At 41.9% G+C, this 24,613-nt stretch overlaps 1 protein-coding gene across 5 annotated transcripts in view; it reads right to left on the bottom strand.

Annotated features, from left to right (window-relative positions):
• Positions 1–24,613, bottom strand: part of SLC4A10 (solute carrier family 4 member 10) — a 266,531-nt gene that overhangs the window by 16,192 nt on the left and 225,726 nt on the right. For all 5 annotated transcript variants that reach the window (XM_037912746.2, XM_007056647.3, XM_027819028.3 and 2 more), the window contains exons 15-18: positions 8,218–8,323; positions 3,647–3,808; positions 2,178–2,291; positions 1,264–1,425 (exon numbers count right to left, since the gene is read on the bottom strand). In XM_037912746.2, coding sequence (XP_037768674.1) covers positions 1,264–1,425; positions 2,178–2,291; positions 3,647–3,808; positions 8,218–8,323 — 544 coding nt within the window. The remainder of the gene's footprint in view (positions 1–1,263; positions 1,426–2,177; positions 2,292–3,646; positions 3,809–8,217; positions 8,324–24,613) is intronic.

Here is a 24,613-nt window from a genome sequence, read left to right as displayed (position 1 = left end):
CACTAGTCTTACATCTAAGACATGTCTAGCTAAACACAGAGATGTGTTAACAAAGATTAGTTATATGCACACACGCACTCAAAGAAGGAGTTTAAATCTAAATCCTAACTGAGACACCTTTTTTACCTTCTGACACATTTTGGAGGAATGTATGCACTGATGCATACAGAATCAGGGAGTTTTTCCCCGGATCCAAGGAAACTGACATATGGGAGGACAAGAAAGCATAGCAACAGGTGATGCTATACCAGACCCCAGCAAAACTAATATGCAGCAAGACAAGAGGGCAGCCAGGAGAGCCATCTGACTCCCAGATGCCAGTGCTGAAAAAACACATTCCAAAGCTTGGCAGCAATTTCCTGCATCTGTCAAGTTAACCACATGCAATGCTATGGATTGACATGAAGAGTCAGGCTGACAAAAAGGGCAAAAAAAGAACATATCAAATGTCACAATCATCGAAGAAGAGGCAGTACAAAGTGAAGGACGCCAATACATTTGCTAAAGTGATCTGGGATTGGATTGCTGTTTATTATAAGTATGTCAAAAGAGGCCTAAATTTGCTGCATATACGAGTACAGAAGCCTGCTGTTGGATTTTGCCCAGCAGCTTTTCAGAGAGGTGATGCCCCTTTCTCCCATCTCCATCTGTAGACATCCAGAAGGAAGTTGTTCTATGTTGTTTTAAGATCCCATTTTGCCTCTAAAGTTCAGTTTTTACACTTCTCCCTCCTCCAAGAAGGAAGGGAAGGGAAGAGAAGAAAGCACTTATGGGGAAATTCAAAAGATCTAGAGAGGCAGAGAGGGAACAGAGTGATAAGAAAATCCCATGTCCTCTTTATAGAGTCTCAAAATTAAGCCCACCAGCAGATGATATCTGGATTTCAAGAGATATTAGACATGACTGTTTAGATTAAGTAAAGCACTTGTGCAAGTGCTTAACTTAAAGCATGTGTTTAAGTTCTTTGAAGTCAATGGGTCTTAAGCAGATGCTTAAAGTTAAATGACACCTGCTTAAGTGCTTCGCTGATTTGTGGCGTATGCTCTCAGAACCCTTTTAAAGACGTGTGTAAAAAGAGAATTGCTGACAAATAATACAAATTACATACACAAAATTAACATACTTGCTCAATTTTTTTTAATTTATTGAAAAATACTGCTAAATAATGCACAGTTAATTTAACTTATTGAGCAGTGTTGAAAGTACATTACATAAAGCAAAGCAGGAAGGTAAAGTAAAACATATGACCTTTTGACTGAATACCTTTAGTTTGTGTTCTTTTCTGTTGATAATAACAGCTGTAATCTGCTGATCCATAAAGATAAGGATAGTACAAAGCAGAGCTGGAATTATGGCAGCTAAAATGGTCCACCAAGGATTAGGCCCCAGGGGAGAGACAAACCAGCCACGATCATCTCTGGTGGGCTACAAAAACATAAGGTCATGTATGGCCAGTTGAGAATTCTAGTGATTATTAAATGCTCTGACTTTGCAGCTACACAGACGAGCACTACTTAGGAAATTATATGTTTCATTTAGAGATGCTTCTATGAAAAATTAATATCTCTCTGTATAATATCACAAAATATATTAAACATCATACTGTAAAACAGGACCAGAAAGAGAAGGTAAACACAGCATTTCTTTAAGTCTTTAACAGTTATATGTTAACTGGGATATCACAGACTTTATTGCATTCAGTACAATGATAATGATCCAAGGTCTCAGGGGGATGCCCCAAACCATATAATAATCTAGGATTTGGATGATCTGAGGAACATGTGACTGGAAACTTCACAGTCTGCTGGCTGGGTCCCCCAATATAAAGGAGCACAGGGAGCCTGATAAGAGATAAGGGCAGGAGTGAGAAGGAAAATAGGGTGGAGTGAATTGGCTAAAGCTCTTTAATTAGACCAACTTCCCTACAGCACTTTAGAGAAATAATTCACCTTTGCTCCTAAGGATCAAATAGCCAAACTTCACTTTTGTGAAACAGGACATTCCCCATACAACAGGGAATTTCAGATCAATGAGGTTTGGATAATAAAAGTTGCACTAAAAAGAGTTTATTATTATTTATATGTATTATGGTAGAGCCAAGGGCCACAAGCTGGATCAAGGCCCTATTGTTTTAGGAACTATAGACACACACACAGTACAGCTTATTAATGAATTACCTTGAATGCGTTTGGAACCTGAAGCTTTGGAGATGGAATCCCAAGGGCGTAGTCAATTAAAACCATGGACATAATAGTGAGAAAGACAGCGAAGTCACTGACTATAGATCGCACCTAGAAATATTGAGTCAAATGTCATTTCCCGCAGGGAAATACCAAAAATATTCATGTGGGATTTGAGAAAGCAAATACAAGAGCTGCAACTTAATTCCTTTTATAGTTTAAGACAGTGGCTCTCAACCTTTCCAGGCTACTGTACCCCTTCCAGGAGTCTGATTTGTCTTGCATACCCCCAAGTTTCACCTCACTTAAAAACCACTTGCTAACAAAAATCAGACATAAAAATACAGAAGTGTCACAGCACACTCTTACTGAAAAATTGCTTACTTTCTCATTGTCACCATATATTTATAAAATAAATCAATTGGAATATAACTATTGTACTTACATTTCAGTGTATAGTATATAGAGCAGTATAAACAAGTTATTGTCTGTATGAAATTTTAGTTTATACTGAGTTCGCTAATGCTTTTTTTGTAGCCTGTTGTAAAACTAGGTAAATATCTAGATGAGTTGATGTACCACCTGGAAGACATCTGTGTATCCCCAGGGGTACACGTACCCCTGGTTGAGAACCACTGGCTTAAGGGAACATTTGCCTTACAGGAAAGATTGTTCTCACCCCTGTGCTATTTCAATTTCACAACATGGAGAAAGGGCACAAAGAGCACAAGGACCCATTCTTGTTCATCCACGTTGTGGTCAGGCACACTGGCAGTCCTTACACTCCCGTGAGTATGCATGAGGACAGTGCCACCGCTGGAGTGGGGATGGTAACAGCTCCATCCTTCCTCCTCACCAACCAGAGGAGCTGGTTTAAAGGGGAGCATGTACTGAACTCTTGCAAGGAGTATTGCAGCAGCATCAGGAGACAATGCAACTCTCCCTAGGAATCTAGATTGGTGGGAGATGACTAGCTTTGGTACAGAGTATAACATGCACAGGGTGGGAAATATATAAGGAATATGAACAGGATTGCAGAAGGACACATCACTTATAAACAGAGCACCATGCTAAAGGAAGAACAATATGCAGTGGGAGTAATATTGTCTTTAGAACATCAAGCTTTTTTTATCATTATTCCTTTTTCTGAAGAGAGCTGAGTTTTTAACCTTTAGCACCAAACCCCTTCTGAGTCACTCTTCAGTGTTAAAGGCTGATTTAAGCTGTTTCTCTTTGTTACATTTTGCTGTGAAGTACTTTCTGTTTTAAACATCAAGATGGAAACAGAGAAAAAATAACAAAAAACAGATAATTAAACAATTTCTCTACAAAACTCCAATAACTTACAGCACTTCACCAGCAAGAAATTATAGAGTGCAGCAAGAAACTGGGTCTGCAACAGTGGAGATTTATACTTCCACAAGATTCACACAAACTTTTGCGTTAAAAAGGTATATTCCAGGTACCTTTGTTGGAAAATATCGGCTAGTCTTGAACTGCTTCAGTGTGGATGATAGTGTTACTGTAGAAAAGAACAGGATGACTGACCAGAAGAGAACATCTGGGACATAAGGGCCATGATGTCCACAGGCTCGTCCAACGTACTCCCCATGAAACGTCCCACATTCCTAACAGGAAGAATAAAGCAGGATTGTTTTGAAAAATGCCCTTGTAAATGCTGTTATATATTTTTTTTTCCTGTGATTAGTTACTCCCTTAAATAAATGACAGATTAGATCATATAATATATTGTCAATAGTAAACTAATTTTTAAGATCTTTAACCTTCTTTCATTTAAAACCCCAAATCTTTATATCTAGATTGTATGGACAAACTGTACTTTTCAGCTGTAATGCTATGAAGAAAAATGGAAAGCTAGAAAATGAGAATTGTGCATCTCAGAATGAATAACATCTCATACTCTCAGACATTGTGCCACATAGCACTAAAGAAACTTAGCAATGATTGACAGTTTTTCCTAGAAATATTTAATGACATAATCACTATGTGATATCAATTAAGGATGGGCAAATTGGTTTGGATAAATAAATCTTCACCCATGCTTTGAAACAAACCTGTATTTGTTTTTAAACAGCTTAGTTATGTTTTTTTCAATGTTTATTTTTCACATGGCTGCTGAAAGAGGAAACAAAATACTGTGATAAATGCTACTCTTGTTGCACTTCCAAGCTTTAGTTGTTTGTTTTAACTTTATAATTTGAAGGAAAACTATTCAGACCTATATATTATCCCAGAATGGAACAAATAAATGTATTTACCAGAAGGGGCAGCACACTCCACAAAATTTTCTTTGCTTAGGAAAAGCTGAGATTGTTTCTAAAAAAGATCTGATAAAATTCAGGGAATACACCAAACAAAACATTAATATTTATTTCAGGCAACAGCTTCACTTCAAAGTCTTATGTGTCATAATTTGTCAAAATTTTATTCAATTTATTTTAAAAAGATAGCATACAGGTCTGCTGCAACCTAAATCTCAGATGTAAACCTTAAGTTTCAGATACACCTGTAGTAGAAATCTAAACAAATGATTGACAGACAGCCATAAAGACAGATGTGTTCAACTTCCTAAACAATGAGCACAGAAATGTGGAACATCTATGAAGATGTGAACTATAGAACATGGACTCCCACTGCTCACTCACTAAGTAAAGGAATATAAGAAACAGAGTAACCAGAATTGAGCGGTCCACTCTCCAATACCTTGACTATGGGAGAAGACTTATACGGTGAATAAGTAACTGACCATATTGTCAAAATAACAAACTGGGGCACTTTTGTGACAACATTTATTAGAGTCATAGAATACTCAGGTACTCTACATTTTGGCACTCTTCTTTGACCTGCTCGATTTATGTCAGAAAAGCTCCCCCTGGAGCAGATCAAAGAAGGGCAAAGCTCTGCCCCATCCCCATGGACTCTGTCCCACACTTTCCTCCTCTTTATGGTTCTGCTCACCACAGGAAGAAGGAGAAGTGAGGCTATAACAACTACCAGGTACCTTATTACTTCCCATTATATGCTGCCAGAGCAGAATTTTTTCATTAAGTACACTGAGTCACTGACTCATCAAATTCATATCGCAGTACCATGGCTGGACAATTGATGACAAGCTTTGGTTTTGAAGAATGATTGGCATGAAATACACCCTAGTATGGGATGAGAGTGAGACAAGGGAGTGCAAAACATATATATCAGTATAGCAATACATCTGGGACAAATAGTCAGTAGGTATCAAAAACCAGAAAACTTTGATGAAATGAAAAAACAGGACATTTCAGGCATCCCAAAAGAAGTTCTCAGGACTTAGGGACACCAGATGAAAAAGTACAACAGCCCTGGTTAAACCAAGGCATACGTTCTCTTTATGATGGCCTATGCACAAAGGGTGAATTTCATCCTGTAAGAATAGAAATCAATTTACTAACTGACTATACTAATGCCAGTATGAAGACCGTAAGCAGGCCCAGTGCAAACTAGCAATTTGCAGAAATCTGAGCAGACTCAGCCAAGTGTTTGTGCAGTTAATAAAATGTAATTTCTTTGCTCTTCTGATAAACTTGACTCCAGTGTCATTGCTAAGCATTACACTTATGAGGCCGACCACCAGGAACACTAACAAGAGTTAATATGTGGAAATATAGTGCTGTCTGTGTGTGACCAGAACAAATCACTGTAGGCTATCACTGGCATATTTTGGCACCAGGAAGGGGTTGCGAATGACATCAAGAAATTTCAAATCATGAATATATATATAATTGTCAGGAAATCAGGATATTTATTTGACAAGCATGGGGGATATTGGAAAATCTGTTCAATCATACTGGTCTCAATTTAAACTAGCTTATTGTATCTTTGAGGGGAAGCTGAGTTATATATTCCTGAATCCTTCATTGTGTTCAGTTTTTCAGCTGCTTAATATAACACATTAGGGCTTAGTAACATTTATTGTTAAAACAGAATTAGTTATTTCATATCTAAGCTACAAATATACTCTGAGAAACACTGTGATAGCGACACCTTCTCTTGTTATTCTGAGAGCTCAGGCTATTAGGTCTTTGCTGAAAACTTTAGAATATTCCCCCTAAAACACTGGGATCCCTGAGAACTGTGGTTCTTAACATTTTCTATGACCCCATGTTACAACACAAAAAAGTTTCAGGGACAACCCCTACACACTCTCCCATCAATCCATAAAGAAAGAGAAGTGGTTATGACCCTCTTTAGATCATTGTGTCACTCCCTTGGATTGGGGGGCAACTCCCGGGTTGAAAATCTATACTGTAGAAAGAATACAATATCAACTGAATTAACATTTATAGACTTTAGTGGACTAAACCAAGGCAAATCTGAGTTTTGCTTTTGAAAGGTTTCTAATTTTCTGAAAAGAAATTCATGAAAATGAAAGACTACATGTCTATGATGACGACTCTGCCCATTGAAGAAATCAAACAAGCCTGGTCTTGTGAGTCTCATGAGCCTGCCCCAGTTTTCTCTCTTTCTAGACTGAATTGTCATTGGCTTTGTAATGAAATGACCGTTTACAAAGAAGAAAATATTGCAAGAAAAAAAGAAAGAGCCTTCAAAAAGAGTGTTCAAATATGCCATTTACAATCAAGCTTCAAAAGCAGCTGAGGGAAAGGAAAATAGTAAGTGTAAGGTTCCCTGGCTCCAATCCTATCCAGAAAAATATATAGTTCAGGAACAAATATTTTGAGTGTGAAACAAGCCTTTCAAGAATAATACATTTTGCACTAGGTGCTGTAGAATGGTGGCTTGATTTCTTTTATGTCAAGGAAATGTTTATACAACTCCAATAGTAACACGGTACATAGCTGACATTAAAGGAATGGGTAAAATAGACAGTTAGCAACTAACTAGGATGTTAACAAATGCTCTCTTTCCCCATCAGTGTAGCCTGAACAGCTGGAAGTTTTTTTTTAGTGGAAATAGAAGCTTATAGATTCTTTTTAGACAAGGCAGCTTTGGTTTTGCCATCTGGTAGAATTTAGGTCAAATCCATTGTTGTCATTTTATGTGTTTAGACTTAATCTCAGTCATACTTCTCTGTTAGTATGTAAACACACTTTTTAAAGCAGTGCACAATGATGCACATTGTTGCTTTAATATGTACTGTGGCAAATGGCCGACACTACTGTGGTGGGTCCCACTCTTTCCCTTGGTGTGATGGGTCAGGGCGCTGTCCCTTGCCCCTATTCTTGGGTATTGACAGCTCCGTTATTGCCCTGGTGTGGGAGAGAAAAGGAGCAGGGAAGGGATCCTGGTCCGCCCCCAACTCTGGGTCCCAGCCCCTTCAGCTTCCTGGGCTTCTTATCCTCTTTCCCCTTGGGCAGGGTTTCTCTCCGTCCTCTGTGCCTGGGGAGTTCCCCTGCTCTGCTTGGGCAGCGTTTTGCTTACCCTGGTACTCTGATCCTCTGGTCAATAACAGTATCCTTGCAAACTACAGTCAGCTCTCCTTCCCTCCTCCTCGGGGAGGAGAGGCCGGCCCGGCCCAGCCCTGCCGGTAGCCCCCGCTACGCGAGAGCAGCCCCTCTCCCTGCCAGAGGGGGAGAGGCAGCAGGGTCGTGGTGGGGCTCAGGCGAGACCCCACCTCCAAGGCACAGCAGCGCCTCCCCAGGCGACCTCTCCAGCCAGCTCCCTCCCAGGGCCTTAATTGGCTCCAAGTGCTCTAATTATCCTGTAGTAACCTCTCCTCAGTCCACAGAGAATAAGACCTTAATCATCCTGGAGCTTATATACCTATTTATCATTCTCCTGCTGCCCTCTGGCCCTGCTGTATCACAATACTAATAAAGATTATATAATAATCGAGCAAAAAGTTTCTAAAAATATTAATGATACAAAATCTACATTAACCTTTGTTCAGCAAAGTACTGTATGTGCCTTATTTAAACAATACAATCATAACTGGAGCAACGTAATTTATTAATATGACTATAGCAGAAAAGATAACATTCATGTTCATGGATTTATTAGGTTTCAGTACTTCACTTACTGACACTGTTAGGTTTCCCCAAGTTATGTCCGACGCAGAGATATTGTGGTCATTCCAATATTGCAAGGTCTTATTGCTAGGATTATCTGGCTCCACACAACTACATCTGAAAAGATAAAGAAGTATTTTTTTGTATTTACTTACAAAATCCAAACTCTTTATTATGCTTATGGCATTAGTATATTAAAATGGTGCTCTACTTTTTAATATGATTTTAGTTCAGTTTAATTCAGTGAATTCTGAATATAGATCAATAGTTATCTGTACTGCAGGAGCATACTTCACAGTGAAGTACATGTGCATATATAGTACATAACATTGTGGTGACACATGTAACTGATTATACATAATAACACAATTTTCTTTTTATTCTATTAATGTACTCCAGATTTCATTAAGAGCACTGACTTGGTATTGAGTATGTGCCAGTGCTATTAAGCCCATATCTCTGAAGTTTCCTGCATGGAGATGATCTATTATTCATGGCTCTGGGCTCTAGAGCAGGGGTGGGCAAACTACAGCACGGGGGGGGGCACATCTGGCCCTTCAGACGTTGCAATCTGGCCCTTGAGCTCCAGCTGGGGAGTGGGGTCCAGGGCTTGCCCCGCTCTGGCGCTCCAGCTGGGGAGCAGTGTCAAGGGCTTGCCCCACTCTGTGCAGCTCCCTGAAGCAGCCACATGTCCCCTCTCCGGCTCCTACGTGTAGAGGCAGCCAGGGGGCTCTGCACACTGCCGCTGTCCTAAGTGCCGCCCCTGCAGCTCCCATTGGCCAGGAACCATGGTCAGTGGGAGCTGCAAGGGCCGTGCCTGCAGATGGGGCAGCGCACAGAGCCGCCTGGCCATGCCTCCGTGTAGGAGCTGGAGAGGGGTCATGCCGCTGCTTCCAGGAGCTGCTTGAGGTAAGCACCGCCCGAAGCCTGCACCCTGACCACCTGTGTGCCCCAACCCCCTGCCCCAGCCCTGATCCCTCTCCAGCCCTCCGAACCCCTTGGTCCCAGCCCGGAGCACCCTCGTTCATCCCCCATTCCTCAGTCCCAGCCCCACCCCAGAGCCCTCACCCCCTCCCGCACCCCAACCCCAATTTCATGAGCATTCATGACCAGCCATACAATTTCCATACCCAGATGTGGCCCTCGGGCCCAAAAGTTTGCCCACCCCGGCTCTATAGTCATGCATTCCTCATAATCTAACTGTGCTGTGTTTCCCCTGTCAGGATTTTGCATTAGCCCCAGGACATGCAGCATTGCATCTGCCATTCTCCCCCTCCTCCACACCTGCTCTTAAAGTTTCATTTTCATTTTAAAGTTTGTATTTGAACACAGGAAATGTGGCAGAGGCAGCGTGGGAGGACAATGCTCCAAACAGGCAATTTAAAATCAAAATTAAGTCTTAAGCATCTGAAGCAGCTGTGGGAGGCTTGCTCCTCAGCAGAGTTTAAAGAGTATGTACGGTGTTTTGCAGATTCTGAAAGGAAAAAAATCTTGCCTTGCAGCATTCTTCAGTCAAGCACACTTAAAACCTACAGTACAAAACTAGCAATAACAGCTGCAAAAAATGCTGTACCGCGCTTAGTGTTAAACATTTCCTGGACAGCTGTGGCCTGGTAGACTAAGCGAAGGGTGGGAGTCTCTAGATCTGTATTCAAATCCTGACTCCATCACTGAACCACAGTATGCACTTAAACAAGTCATTAACCTTCTCTTTGCCTGTTTCCCTATCCATAAAATAGGGATAGGAATTCTTACCCAGGTTTATAAAGTACTTTATGTTTTGCAGATGAAAACTGCAGCTCTCTATACTGCAAAACACAAAGTAGTACTATTACATGTCCACTGAAGTACTATACATGTGAACCCACACCTGTATTTAACATATATAGACATATTTTCTTTGTAGACCTTCTTGGTTTTACTTTAAATGAAATCATATTATTAAAAATGAAAGAAATAATGAAAAAAATAACAACCCATGAACCAGGAACATAAAATAAAGCAACACCATACAAAGAAACTTAGAAATGGATGCCCCAATCCAGTCACCTGAATTTTTCAACAGGCTTCAATGAGCTTTGGATCACGCCCTGAGTGCAGAGTGAATGTGTTCAAAACTTAGTTCAAAATATTACTGAATGAAATAAATAGATTAATACTGGATAAAAGTAGCATAATAAAGTTGATGTGTGACAATGTATCAGCTACATTATTGCAAGTGTTTGTGTAATAATGCACATGTGGCTATTTCCAGTTACTATTTCCTGTGAACACAATGGGCCAGAGGCTTCCTGCCTCCTGAAGTCCAGTGCTGATCACAGACTGGATAGACAGTGCGATATGGCCCATTGGCTTTGTGATTACAGTAGCCAGGGTGACATAGAGTGCCTCTTTCTCAATAGAAGGGAAGACTGTGCATGTCACCAATACTAAACTGTATATCTGAATGAGTTATAAATTATAAAGTTACATTTAAAAGTTAGATACACTATGCAAAACGTTTCTAACGCTTTACAATCAGAAGTGTGATAACTGGTGAGAGGACTTAATAAATATTCTGAATAATTTACCTTTTGGAATTTCATAATTCTAACAATAAAAATCAAACACCTGAAAATATTGGGTGTGTTTTGTGGTTGGGTCAGTCACATTGTATACCACTATATAAATAGATCCCTTCTCACCAGCATTATCACTGAGTCCTTCCCAGGGAGACATGAACTATCATTTACTAAATTCCATAGACATTTGTTAGCGGTTGATCATTTCTCTTCGGGATATTTGTGTAAGCACAGTCCACACAGACCAAGTCTTGAGCCTGCACCATTAAAATCAATGTGAGTCTTGCCATTGATTTAAGTGGGAGCAGAATTAGATCCTTGGTGAGTGGATCAAACTCTTTTGTTTTCTACCAGATACACGGAATTAAAGCCAAAGTAGATGTTCACTCTGTTAAAGACACCAGTTTGTTGTGATTATCACTGAACAAGTGCTGCTACAGGGAATACAGAAATTATAGTTTAAGGGAATGCCTCAGAAAATTCTGGCTTAATATTGAAGTGGCCCTAGGTGGTAAAAGACGAGATTTCCACTATGCCTCTTCAAATAATCTTATGTCTCTGGAGAAAATATATGCTCTTGGGAGCAATGCAGCCAGCAGATGGATGTTTGTAGTGACACAGGAGAGCCTTTTCCAAACTATAATTCAGCAGGAATTTATTAGTCAAATTTATTAGTCAGCAGGAATATTGTGTTCAGGGACATTTTACTAACAGTGTGAGGTTTTATATTTTAAAATCTTAAGTTAAAATAAGAAAAGGGGAATACAGCAGCAACAACATGAAATGAAAGTCCCTTTCATTACTACTTTTTTTCCTGTAATAGTGAGCTAAGCTCTCAGGACTAAAGTAAAATACATTGCAGTGTGCACCAGCAGTGTTTTTTTTATCTTCCTCAGAATATTGTCTGTGGTGTGATAAAATGGTGCACACAAAGCTGGAATAAGTAATAACTCACTGTCTCTATTGCAGGTTCAAAGATTCCTAGTAGAATGCTATAAAGTTAAAGGTTTATGGTTGGCACCTACTCAGCCTCTAAGACACACTGTCTGACCTATTGAAGAGTTCATGCCTTGTTCAAATCAAACAGCAATGTGCTATGGACACTTCTACAAATATGTTTTTAAAGTAATGTAGTATACATTTGCCAAATAATATTCTTTACTACCCTTTGTGGAAAGAGTAATAAGTCAGCACCTTAGCAATCATTTTGGTTATGCTAATAGATACATAATGATTTGCTAGGAAGAAATTGCTGTTTTCACAGATAAAAATACAAAAGGGAAGGACTGCCAGTATTAAAGGTAGTGAACCCTTAGGTGTCACTATGGACAAAAATAAGATGGCGAAACTATAGCATCTCTGTTGGCAGAACCAATCTAGTGACAAAATGCTACTTTTTGCATCCGTGGCCTTTGGTTAATGTTTTACCTAAATGCAAAGGGTTCTCACATTTCTCTTTTATTGGACAAACTTCAGATATTACCTTGCATCACCCACCTTGTCTCTCTAATGACATGGCTACGGCTATACTACATATATGACAAGACACGTTTAAAATATCAGAGTAAGGAAATGGCAAGGGATCTGGTTTCTTGGAATTGTGGAAGGAAGGATAAATGCTGAGCTACCAAGAAGTCAGTCAGGAAAGCAGAAATCTACAAACACAAAAACAATTCCTCATTTTGTTATCATTTCCTAACATTCAAAAAAATAAACCTTTGTTAACTGAGACTCTGGCTTTTCTAGAATGGAGTCCATGTACTGTCAACCGCTCCATGGTCTGCAGCCATGGCCAATAAAGGGTTAATGTTCATAAAAGAAGTTCTACTATGTGGGAGGCATTTTCACACTGACACTTCATCTAAAAGCTTTCATGAAGAAATGGTTCTGAGATGAGAGCTCAATCCCCTTCCAAGATGAGAAACATCTCTCTGTGAAAACAGATTTGATCTAATGGGAGTTTAGAAGTATGGTACTACATGTTCTGTATGGAAGATGTTCACTGTAAGTTAAATTCTGATTATTAGAATGTACTGTATCCATGGTTTAAGAGAAAAATCAATATACATAGCAAAACTAGCCAAAGTCTTTGTAAAGTCTTCATAATCCTTAGAAATTATGTGGCTTAGACTGCATAACACCTGAAAATTGGGTGATTGAGGGGTAAGAGTGGGCCATGTGGGAGCCTCTCTAGGGTTTCCAGAGTAGAGGAGGTGATAGTGAGGAGGGTGTCAGCAATTGGAAAGTGAGAAGGGCAGATGCCATACAGGCAAAAGAGAGACAGAAGAAGCAGCATGGGGGGAAGGGGAGGGTAACACCTGGGAGACTAGTTGGATGGTAGGGAGGATAGAGTTCTGGCTGATGGGAGGCATAGGTGGAGGGAAAGGGGAAACAGTTGTTGTGTCGAAGCTGGAGGAACTGGATGATGAGGTTAGTATAATTTTTGGAAAAAGAGGGAAATCACTGAAGGATTAGGCAACTAGGAGGGGTTTAGTCACTCTGTAGTAGGAAGGATCAGAAGGCGTTGCAAGGGACAGCAAATGAATATTTAAATTAAAAATAATTTAAAATAATTCATTAATTTAATTCAAACTCAGTTTTATATCCGTGGTGCTAATGAGGAACGCTCTAAGCCAGGGACCAAATTCTGTTCTGACTTACATTCGCTGCAGTTCTACTGATTTCAATTGCCACGGGACTTTGCAAGATAAAAATTAGGAGAATTTGCATCTAAGTAAACTGTGCCTTTAATGTACAGACCGTGAAACGTTTAACGCTGGCACGTGTGCAGCACTGTATGTGGCAAAACTTGTCTTCATGATACGCTGCACAGGCACTGATTGCTATACTCCTTATAAGACATGCCAGATTGACATGAACTTGGCTTCTTAAGTAAATCAAAGAGTGGGATTTTCTACTCCTAATTCTTAAGTACATGTCAATACCAAGACAGATTGTAATATGCATACTACTATGCCAAGAAATCACTTTGAAATTATTCAATGTAATCTGTTAATAATTGAGTAACTTCTGGTGAAGAATTATTTGGTTAAGAAACAACATGAACTCATCATTTTGGAAAAAAACCCCAACCAATAAAGAAAGACAAAGTGTCTACAGTTATGTCTACAAAGCACAAAAGCCTGGGCTCTGACTCAGGCCCTCCTTCCATTCACACTCAAATCAGTCTGACTCAGGCCCATGGATCCTATTGGGGGGTGGGTCAGACCCTGAGTCCTACTGTGAGTGGGTCAAAGCCTTGGCACTTTACAGTGTGGATGCAACTCAAATCCAGGTCACCAGCCTTTGGTCTGGAGAGTCCGCTAACATTATCCCTGTGCTTCTCTGCCTGTCCATCCCATAATTTCTCACACTCGCTTCCCAGGAAACAGAAGCAACCTTGTGGTTCAAATACAGTTGCTCAGCATTTTACCCTTCATTTCCATGCTCAGCTGGAAACAGTCAACCCTCACACATATTAATACGGCCAGCACAAAGAAGACCTGCACCAGGCATGCTGCTAGGTGGCCTGAGGAACACAGCTGGATTCTGGTTAACCTTGGGCATGAGTTGAGCAAGACATTCAACTTTAGCAAGAACACAAAAAACAGTTATGTCTACAAAGCTATATCTGAGTGGCTGTTACCATTGGGGATTGACTGGAGAGCAGAACAATACACAGAGCAGATTGAGCGTCTGAAGACAGAGTACTGCTAAGTCAAAGATTCTAACAGCACCTCTGGGAATTCCCCATTTTCCTGCCCTTTTTACGAGGAATTTGACTGGGAACTATAGGGAGCACTGAGCCCACAGTCTTGCATCACAATCGGCTGAGCAGGGTGGGCACCCTTATAACTCCCCAGTCACAAGCACAGCTGGAGGAGAGCCTGCTGTTGGATGAGGGGCAAGAGGTGACCCTGGTGCTGTGGCGGGTAATTGAAGAGGTTATACTGCCACTCTGCAGCACGTCCTATAGCCATACTCAGAGGAGCTGTATGGGGATGGCCCTGGGGAGCAGCCGACTGCAGAAGTGGTATCAGAGCAAGTGCCGGAGGCAGAGCCTAGTAAGTTTCTGCTGTTTGTTTGTTTGTTGTTATTAATATATGAATGGAAGGGATTTTTGGTTAGTGGCCCTATTAAGTTCTTAAAACAAGCAGGGGTTTTGGTGTGCTTCTGTTCGGGGCAGAACCCACGCCATTCCCCTAGCGCCCCCACCCCCCTTCCTCCAGACATCCCATGCAATTCAAAAAAAAAAAAAAAAGAAAAAAGAAAAAACAGTAAACAAGCAGTTATGAGATTTTTACTGGTCACTCATGGATTGTTATAAGTATGGGTTGGGGCTCCACAATTAACAGTTTCATGTATCCCTCCCATGTAATATAGAGCATCTTATAAATCAGCCATGCCCACACTGTCCTGGACCACCTGTAAACTGAGTCCCAGAAAAACAGGCTGTTAGAATCCAAACAAAACCAAGCGTGTATTTAGTCCATTGCTGGATTTAATATATGAATTCAAATTACAGCAGAGGGTGGCTATCTATCTGTGTTAGGGGTCCCCACGGCAGACAGGTCTGTGCGTGGATTCAGGGTGCTCATTAGGAGGATGTACTACATGTCCATGCTAACTCAGCATCTTGCTCATTTTACTAAGAACTGTCCCCCATCATTGGCTGGTGATGAAAGTGAACGCTCACGAAGTAGGACTCTGGATGATCTGCTATGTTCCAGAGCAGGGCATACTTATTAGTGCCACCTCTGTAATTCAATAGCCCCCTCCACAGCAACACACACTGGTCATTCTTTAGATGCCTAAATATCTTCTTAGAACAGATGGATGGCTGTCCTTCGCTGGCCTGGAAGAGAAGTTCACGCTTCCAGATGGGGACCTACAGAATATCAATGTTCTCCAGTTCTTGCCCTGCCTGAAAGGTTTGAAAAACCATAGCCAGTGTTTAGACAACTCATAAGCTCCCTTACTCTTCCCCACTCTGGAAAATAATCAAGGAGATATAGAAATCATTTCAATTGAATTTTTACATGCATCTTGCCAGGATATGTGATGCCTTTCAGTGCTGCTCCAAAGAATGTTGGAAGTGGTGGGTACTTTTTGTGTGAATAAAATAAAGCCCACTGATAAAAAGTGTCATCTTTTGGCCTTTAATTAAAGCAGCATCTTTGATTCCCAGGCACCAGAAGCCTGGGGAAGCAGACCCACCCTACTGCAGGCAAGGAGAAAGTCCAAGATGAGCGGATGGAAGAGATTCTACTAGATAAAACAAATCAGCAGACAGAGTCCCAGAAGGACCAAATGGAGTATCAAAAGGCGAAGGATGCAAGGTGGGTGGAAAAAGAGACAGAGGCTGCACGGTGCAAGAAGAGAGTGGTGGACAGACTGCAGGTTGAGGGATGAAGACAGAGCACAGCAAGAGGAGCTGTTTGAGCAGTTACTTGTACTCATGGCTACCAGCCTGCAGGCTCCACTTCCACCTTCACCTCCTGCAGACCTTGAGTCCTCTCCATGCTATTGTATCCTGCAGGTGAGGCAGCCTTTGGACAATTCAGAGACTGGCTGGACCATGTCACAGGCAATGAACAAGAGCACCCAGAACAGACAAATGTACCCTCTGCATTCATCCACTCCAGTCCACGTGCAGCCTGCACATGCAAAATGCACCAGAAAGGCCAAAAACAGGAGGACAGAGGATACCCAGGAATAGCTGAACATGTCCTTTGGGAACATGCACCTTTCACTGTTTTGGCACTGAGTTTGTCTACTGTGTTGTAAGTTTTGATGGCAGCTGGTCTGTTTTTCTAGTTCTAACTTTGGTATATAAATACCTGCATAAAGTTAAGTATTGAATTTGCACAAAAGGTTACAATAGCAAGTTTTACTGTATGTAACGTTAAAAGTGGCATTAAATTTAAAAAAATGTCACCACATGCCCATTTGCAATAAATTTCATAATAAAAATTTACAATAAATGTCATCACAGTAATCCACAAACTGAGAGTTGAAGCACATGGCCGGTATTGATAAAATGCATAACACATTTCCATAATTTTATGAAAGTGTTTCCAAAATTCATAATACAGAATGCCGACACATTTAAAAGAAGTACCCACACCTATAGACACCCTCAAATTCCATTTCATTCCCTTTCATACATGGGACCATGCAAACCCATTATATGGGTGCTCAAAGCATTCCTGATGGCACATGTGGATCCAGCACCAGTCAGGACAGGTACGCTGTCTGGATATGTGTGCCTGTTCAGAAACCCAGTGGTGTCTTGAGTCCACTACTGGCAAAAAGGTTCTTCCTTGTCCTTGCAAACATTGAGCAGAACACAGCAGAACACAATAATGCAGACTGCATTGATGACACTGGAATCCAATGGTTCTGAAGGCAGAGCCAATGGGATTTCAAATTCATATTCCACCACCATCTTACAGCTACTGAGTGTGTAGTTGAACCTTGTTTTGCCGGGTCTTCTGAAATCAGGGTATGGTTTCATAAGCCATGGCAACAGGGTTTAAGCGGGATACCCTAGAATAACAGTAGGGACAGTGACTCCATTTATAACAGTGTCCTAGCATCTCCATGAAGGCGAACTCCTGCTCTCTGGAACACCCTAGCATCATGTATTCCACGTTAGTATCCATGTATCGGTCCTTGTGGTTGACCAGGGCCTGCATCATGATGGAGTAATACCCTTTGCGGTTTATGTACTGATGTGCTCCTTGCAGAGGGCAAACTATACACACATGAGTCTCATAGACAGCTCCAGTGCAGTCTGTGAAATGCATTCTCTCAAAGCCAGCAATTATTTGAGGACTATTTGGAATCACACCCACCTTTGGGTACATCACAGTCCTGATTGCTTCACAAACCTCTGCCAAAACACCACCCACAGTTGATTTGCCAACTCCCAACTGGTTAGCCACAGACCTGTAGCAGTGTGGGGTAGTCAGCTTCCAGGCAGCTACAGCGACCCACTTCTAGACCCTTATGTGGTTGTTGTGGCACTGGAGGGCCGAGGCAAGCTAATCACAAACCTCCAGGAATGTTTGCTTCTTCATGCAAAAATTCTGGGCCCAATTGTCAACCCATGTCCGCTTTATGAAGTGATCCCACCAATCTATGCTTGCAGCCCTACTCTGGAAATGATGGTCTACACAGGGGGAAGCTGCAGCTAAGGCAACAGGAACAAGCAGCATCAGCTGGATTGCAGCTGGCAAGGCATTATCTGCCTCTGAGAGGTAATTTCAGCAGGTCAAAAACTGCCACCAAAATGTCCACCAGTGTCCCACAGATGTGCCACCTGATTCCCAAAACAGATCTGACAGCAGGAGGTGGAAAAGTTCTTCCACTGCATTGGGATCCATGTTGATGGTTCCGGCTGCTGGGAGCATTCAGCACAAAATAGCTTGGCTGGATGTGCTGGTGAACTATAACCAGTCACTTCTAGTGGGACGGACACACAAGTTCCCTGACAAACCACTATGAATGAAGTCATAAAGCAGCTATACTGGCGAGGGCACTAGGATCCCTGGGATATGATGGTATAAACCATAGTAGCTGAAATTGTGACTCAAGTCTGTGTGGTGCGGTATGGACACACCAGGATGGTTGTGAGGCCTGGGTTTCCAATGCAGTGTGGACACTCAAGCACAGGCTTGGAGACATCAAGTCTGCAGGTGCGGATCACACAGGCTTACTATGCTGTGTAGATATATCATAAGGTCCCAAGAACACAGAAATATCAACCAAAGAAGTGATTTATGTCCCATATTTGAAGAAAAGATAAGCAGCATCTTAAGATACTTAAAATACTGGATCATTGTTTTTAAAGCAGTACTCCTTTCACCTAAGATGCCTATTTTGTTCTGCTCTTCAGCTCCTGTTAGCATTTTTAACTCACACAATTGGGGGAGAAGTAGGACAAGCACGACATTTTTGTCAAAGAAACCTATCCTGACATTCAGTGTCCACATTTAAAACCTTGTTTTCCCATATACCAGCGCTCCACATAAGAGTCACGAGAAGAAACATTTGATAAATGCAAGGAAAACAGGAGAAAGCAGCAGGAGGAGGAGTGGGGAGAAATGAGAAGGGATTGCCATGCCAACTTACAAACACCAAGGACAATAAAAGTACGAAAAGGTCACAGTAATAAGAAACAGGCCAAAAAGTATGTGCACACCACATAAACAGATTACATGTTTATGTGACCTACAGAGTTGCCATTTTAATTTCTTCAAGGCAATACTCCTGAAAAAAATATTCACACTGCAGCACAGTAGCACACTGAAGAACACTTTAAAGATAGAATTTACATTTGTCCTTCGAGTGAACTGTTGTGACTATTAATATTTTTCATTATTTCTGAATCCCTGCTCTAAAGATGTTACAACCTAAGGCCCCAATCCTGCATCCACATATGTCCCCACTGAAGTCACTGGGGTGGCTGTGAGTGCGTTGATCCTCCTGCATGTAGCTCATTGCAGATCAGGACCAAGATCCAGGCATGATGCAAAAAAGTGAGGACAGTAAACAAAAAGCGTGGGAAGAGAAACAGGACAAGAGGTACATTAATTAGACCATGTGGTTACTCAGTAAAAGATTATTCAGTTCTTTGAGGCCGTTGTCTTTTGTTAAATTTTAATTCACTTCTTGAAGGTAAACTGGCAGAAGTGAAATTTTAGGAATGATTTTAGAATGACTTACAATTTTGTTACATCCAAATACTTATGTCTACCTGTTAGAAACTGATTGTCCTAATTACTCCTATTACTGACCTCTGCAGTTCATTACAGGAGAGGCTGGTAGCAACTCCTATATTTAGGTTGTCTAACACTTTCCATTAGAAAGGATTCTTGCAAAGTTTTCTTTGAGATTCTGCCAAATCTCCACTGTCTGCAGCAGAACTTTGATACTTGGAATCCCTTCTGGCTACAGGAATGCATTTTCTTTGTCCTGGGAAATTCCACCCAGATTTGGCTGACATAAAGTGTTCAAATCATCATTTCCTTTCTCTCACTTGTGTTCCTCAGAAAAATGTTGGCAGCTTGCCAAAAATCAGTGACCATTCGGAGGTCAAGTTCATGCCACCATCAAAGAAACAGCAACAGAAACATGCACACAGTCCACTAGAAACATGTGGCAGGGCCCTGAAGCAGTTGTGAGAGGGAGGGAAGGAGAGAAAAAAAAACTGAGCCAGGCTCCCCCAGCCCCAAACCAGAAGCTTCCAGACTCAGCACATGGACACAGTGCCCACCCTTCTCATAGACTCAGACTTTAAAGCCAGAAGGGACCATCATGATCATCTAGTCTGACCTCCTGCACGTTCCAGGCTACAGAACCTCACCCACCCACTCCTGTAATAGACCCATAACCTCTGGCTGAGTTACTGAAGTCCTCAAATCATGATTTAAAGGCTTCAAGTTACAGAGAATCTATCATTTGCACTAATTTAAACTTGCAAGTGACCCTTGTTCCATCTGCAGAAGGCAGCAAAAAACCCCCAGGATCTCTGCCAATCTGACCCAATGGAAAACTCCTTCCCGACTCCAAATATGGTGATGAGTTGGACCCTGAGCTTTTAGGCAAGACCCAACAGCCAGACACCTGGAAAAGAATTCTCTGTAGTAACTCAGAGCCCTCCCCATCTAGTATCCCATCACTGGCCATTGGGGATATTTGCTACTAGCAGTCGCAGATCAGTTACATGCCATTGTAGGCAGCTTGAACATACCATCCCCTGCATAACTTATCAAACTCCGTCTTGAAGCCAGCTAGGTTTTTTTGCCCCAACTGCTCTCCTTGGAAGGCTGTCCAGAACTTCTCCACCCCAGAGGCAGCCCATCCCACCACCCATGCAGTTGAAGCTACACTGATGTTTTTAGTTTACTAGCTCAATCAGAGCTAGCATGGGGATATCTACCCAAGACAGAAATTACACTTCCAGCTCCCGAGTTGACATGCCCCAGATAAGCTTTGGATAAGCTTCCAAATAGAAATTAATCTCTCAACCTTTTGAAGTTCGGCCACTGCTAATTACAGAAGAACTGCCAAAGCTTTGCTAACAGTTAAAAACTTATTTGGAAAATCCCCCAAAAGGAAAAAGTAAACAGGATATAGAGCTAATTAAAGCAGCTAACAAAATTGGAGACAATAATTCATTTCTGTAACAGGGTTCGTACAGGACAGGCCCAGGTCCTGGTATGGATTTTAGCCAAGAATGGAGAAACATGGTCAGATGCTGGTGAAAAGCTCCCTTTTCCTTCTAAAAGCATTTTTTTTTTTTTTGGTGGGGTACTACTGACGATTTATTCCCATTTCACCACGAGAGCAAGTCCCTTGACACACCTGATAAAAGCCCGGGGTCCGGACAAGTTGAAGTGGACAGATGCCACAAAGAAAGCATTCATGGATCTACGGACAGTCCTCTGCAGTATCTCCATGCTTATAGCCCTGGACTTCAACAAAGAATTAATTTTACAGACAGATGCATCTGAAGTAGGATTGGGAGCTGTCCTATCACGATGGTCAGAGATGAAGAACACCCGATCTTCTACCTTGACTGAGAAGGAGTTTTTGCAGGACCCTACCCTGGTGGGGAGGGAGCGCCGAGGGGCACGGTTCAGAGAGGCTGTGGCCTCAGTCCCGGCCAATGAGAGGGAACCGGTCCCCATCCCTTCCCCAGCCGCTGAGTTCCAGGCTGAGTTGCAGAAAGATCCCAGCTGGGAGGCTTCCCCAGGAAAAGGAAAATAGGCAGTGCTGCACCTGACTCAAGAGAAGCAAGTCTCAAACACACCTCTCCTCAAATCCTGTGATGTTTGTGTGGCTCATTTCCTCGTTTCTCTGCCAGAGTGAGTGACAAAGTGCATTTATCAAAAAATTCCTTCTCAGCTAATATTTCTTTTGCTTATAGTTTCAGTCCAAATTAGCTGAATGTTTAAAAAAACCATTTAACCCACTCTGAAGTTATACAAGCATAAAAAGTTGTACATGCGATTTTGCTTAAAAAGACACCTTTTCTTGTGCACTTAAGTAACTTAATTACAAGTTCTTAAACCATATCTGCTATAGATGTACCAGTAAACCTCACCATGTGTCTTTGAGATGTTTGAAGAAATTTGAAAATTTCTTTGATTGAAAATGACATACCTGACATGCAGAGCTGTCATTTTCAGGTTATTACAACTTTTTTCACTTGCAAACCAAATTTTTGCGTAATGTTAAACGCAGAGAAACAAATTCCTCATGGTGTTTGGTGGAGAAAGAGTAGAGCAGTCGGAGTTATGCAGAGTCAATAGTCAGAAGAAAGTGTTGTGTGTCACAGAGATGGTTAATTAAAATTACTGGGTCTTTGCATGCCCAACTAAACGAATGGTAGGTGAGATGAAGTATGATCATAAGTAGGGCTCCATGTCTGTCACGGAGGTCGCGGAAGTCACGGATTCTGTGACTTTCTGCAACCCCTGTGTCTTCTGCAGCAACCAGTGTGGCTGACCCCAAGGTCACCCAAGCAGCTAGGCCCAAGGACAGCCACACTGGCCACTGCTGGAGCAGCTCCACAGCCAGCCGCTTGGGCAGCCCTGCAGCCAGCCGCACTGGGGACTCCCCCGAGCAGCGGCCCCGGGGACAGCAGGAGCTGCCACAGCTTGGCAGCACTTGGCAGCAGTCCTGGGGGCGGCTGGAGCAGTGGTGGGTGGTCCAGCAGAGGAGCCCCTGCTTGGAGGCTCCCAGCAGCTGGTGCCGCTGGCCCCATGGCTCCCCCAGAGCAGTGGGCCCCCTGGACACCCCCAGAACAGCAGCTTCCCCCAGGGGAACGCCCCAAACAGCTCCCCCAGGGACCCCTAGAGCAGCATACTCCCCAGCTAAGATTTAGTCAGGGGTATTTATAGTACAAGTCATGGACAGGTCACGGGCCATGAATTTTTGTTTATTGTCCATGACTTTTATTAAAAATACACGTGACTAAATCATAGCCTTAATCATACGTATCTGTATTAATTGCATATCTGATCTATATCCCAAAATGTGATTTATGTGCTTGACTTCTAAAATGGGTGTTAAACTAAGGGTATGTCTTAACTGCAGAGTCAATCTGGGTGATTGGCACCTGGGCCTGAGGTTAGCCAAGCCTGGGTGAGTGCAAAGCCCTACCAAAGTTACTGTGTTCTTATTGGTACTGCAGTCACCTGTGTGTGTCTCTAGGACTTCTGGGGGCACATTCCATGGTTCTTTGTGTTGCAGTAAACTAATTCACTTTACAATTCTTTGTAAATTTGTCTGACCTTCTGGGCACACAGGGGGAATAGTGATCAGGCACTGGAGAACTATCAGCATCAAGTGATTTAGCCTGTGTCCCCACTACAAAGTGGGGGGGTTACCAGTAAAAGCAGCACTCAATACCCAGGTTGAAAGCATCACTAAACTTGGGTGTGAGGTTTTTGTATGTGGACAGGAGGGGGATTAGGGGCAACACTTGGGTAAGATCCCAGGCTAACTATGCAGTAAAGACATACCCTTAGAAGAGAAATCAGACAATTCCAACAACCCTCATCTAAAAAGGAGGCAGAGCTATTGGAACCAGTGATTACAACTCATTGACACTAAAAGGATCTGCTCCAAAATGGAGCAGTCTCCAAGGGGCATTCTCCTAGATAGGTCAAGGTGGATGTTCTGGCTGACTGGGGAAAAAATTCAGGCTTGGTTTACACTGCAATGTTACACTGGCATAGCTATGTGGAACAGTAGATAAACCGGATTTTCCTAGTGCTGTGGTAAATAGTGTGCTTTAAAGCGTACTCTTGCCCCGCCAGACCTGTGAGAATGTCAGTTTACGGAAATGATTTGTATATGAGAATAAGTGAACTGTGTATGAGATCCGTGGAATGAAACTGCATCAAAAGTCAGAAGGAGGATTTAGCTACAGGTCTTGGTATGTGGATCAGGAAGTAGTAGAAACATCTGATGAAGACTTGAGACAGAAAAGTAATGAATGTAGCTGTTTTAGAGAACAATAAATAAATGAGGGATTACTAAAAGCAAAGTCGTAGTCAATGAAGTAATGATAGAGTTATAGACAGAAAAAGAAGAGTGAAATTATTTGTTCAGGGTATAATCCTTGGCACAGGCAAGCACACTCCTCAATGTCAGAGCATGTCCTGAAGCAGTGGCAGTATGATGCACATTCTCAATATGGATATTGACATCCCCAGTAACAGTGAGGATAAAGGAAAAAGGACAGATGTGGAGCCAAAGCCTGAAAATAGAATTGTTCAACCTAAGTAAGCTATAAACTTCCAACTATGCCAGGCTGGAAGGTAGGAGGTCGAGGAGAGGTCTGTTTTCAAGAGAAGATCTGAGGATCTGAAGGTCAGATAATTTGAATGAGATTTTCAGAGTACAGCAGTTAAACTGTCTGTGAAGTGCCACTGAGAGCTCTCCCATTGCCTGGCAGAGAGCAGTATCCAGTGGTCCTACTAATATGGTATTGGCATTAAGTCAGTCAGTAGGTTTGGCATTAATGGGGCTAGCTGGCATAAATAATCCTAGGGCATGCATATAGGTGGAAGATATGGGTATAAATACCAGTTAGGCCTACACAAAGTGAGACACAATGTAAAAGTGCAAATAAATGTACATTTTTGTAACTGAAGGAAATTTGATAGTTATGTAATGTCAGTACAGTATCATCTGAAAGAATGAAGTAATGTTCAGATATTTGGAAAACATCTGAAAGGCACATGCCTTTTGGGGAGTTGTGCTTAGAAATTCTGACACTGTTTGGCTGATGTTATAGGACAGGAAGTCCCAAAGCTAGAGTTTGAGG

Source organism: Chelonia mydas, chromosome 11, assembly GCF_015237465.2.
Source record: "Chelonia mydas isolate rCheMyd1 chromosome 11, rCheMyd1.pri.v2, whole genome shotgun sequence".
Lineage (NCBI taxonomy): Eukaryota > Metazoa > Chordata > Testudines > Cheloniidae > Chelonia > Chelonia mydas.
The sequence above is the reverse complement of the archived record's forward strand: the minus strand, read 5'-3'. Positions and strand labels throughout refer to the sequence as shown.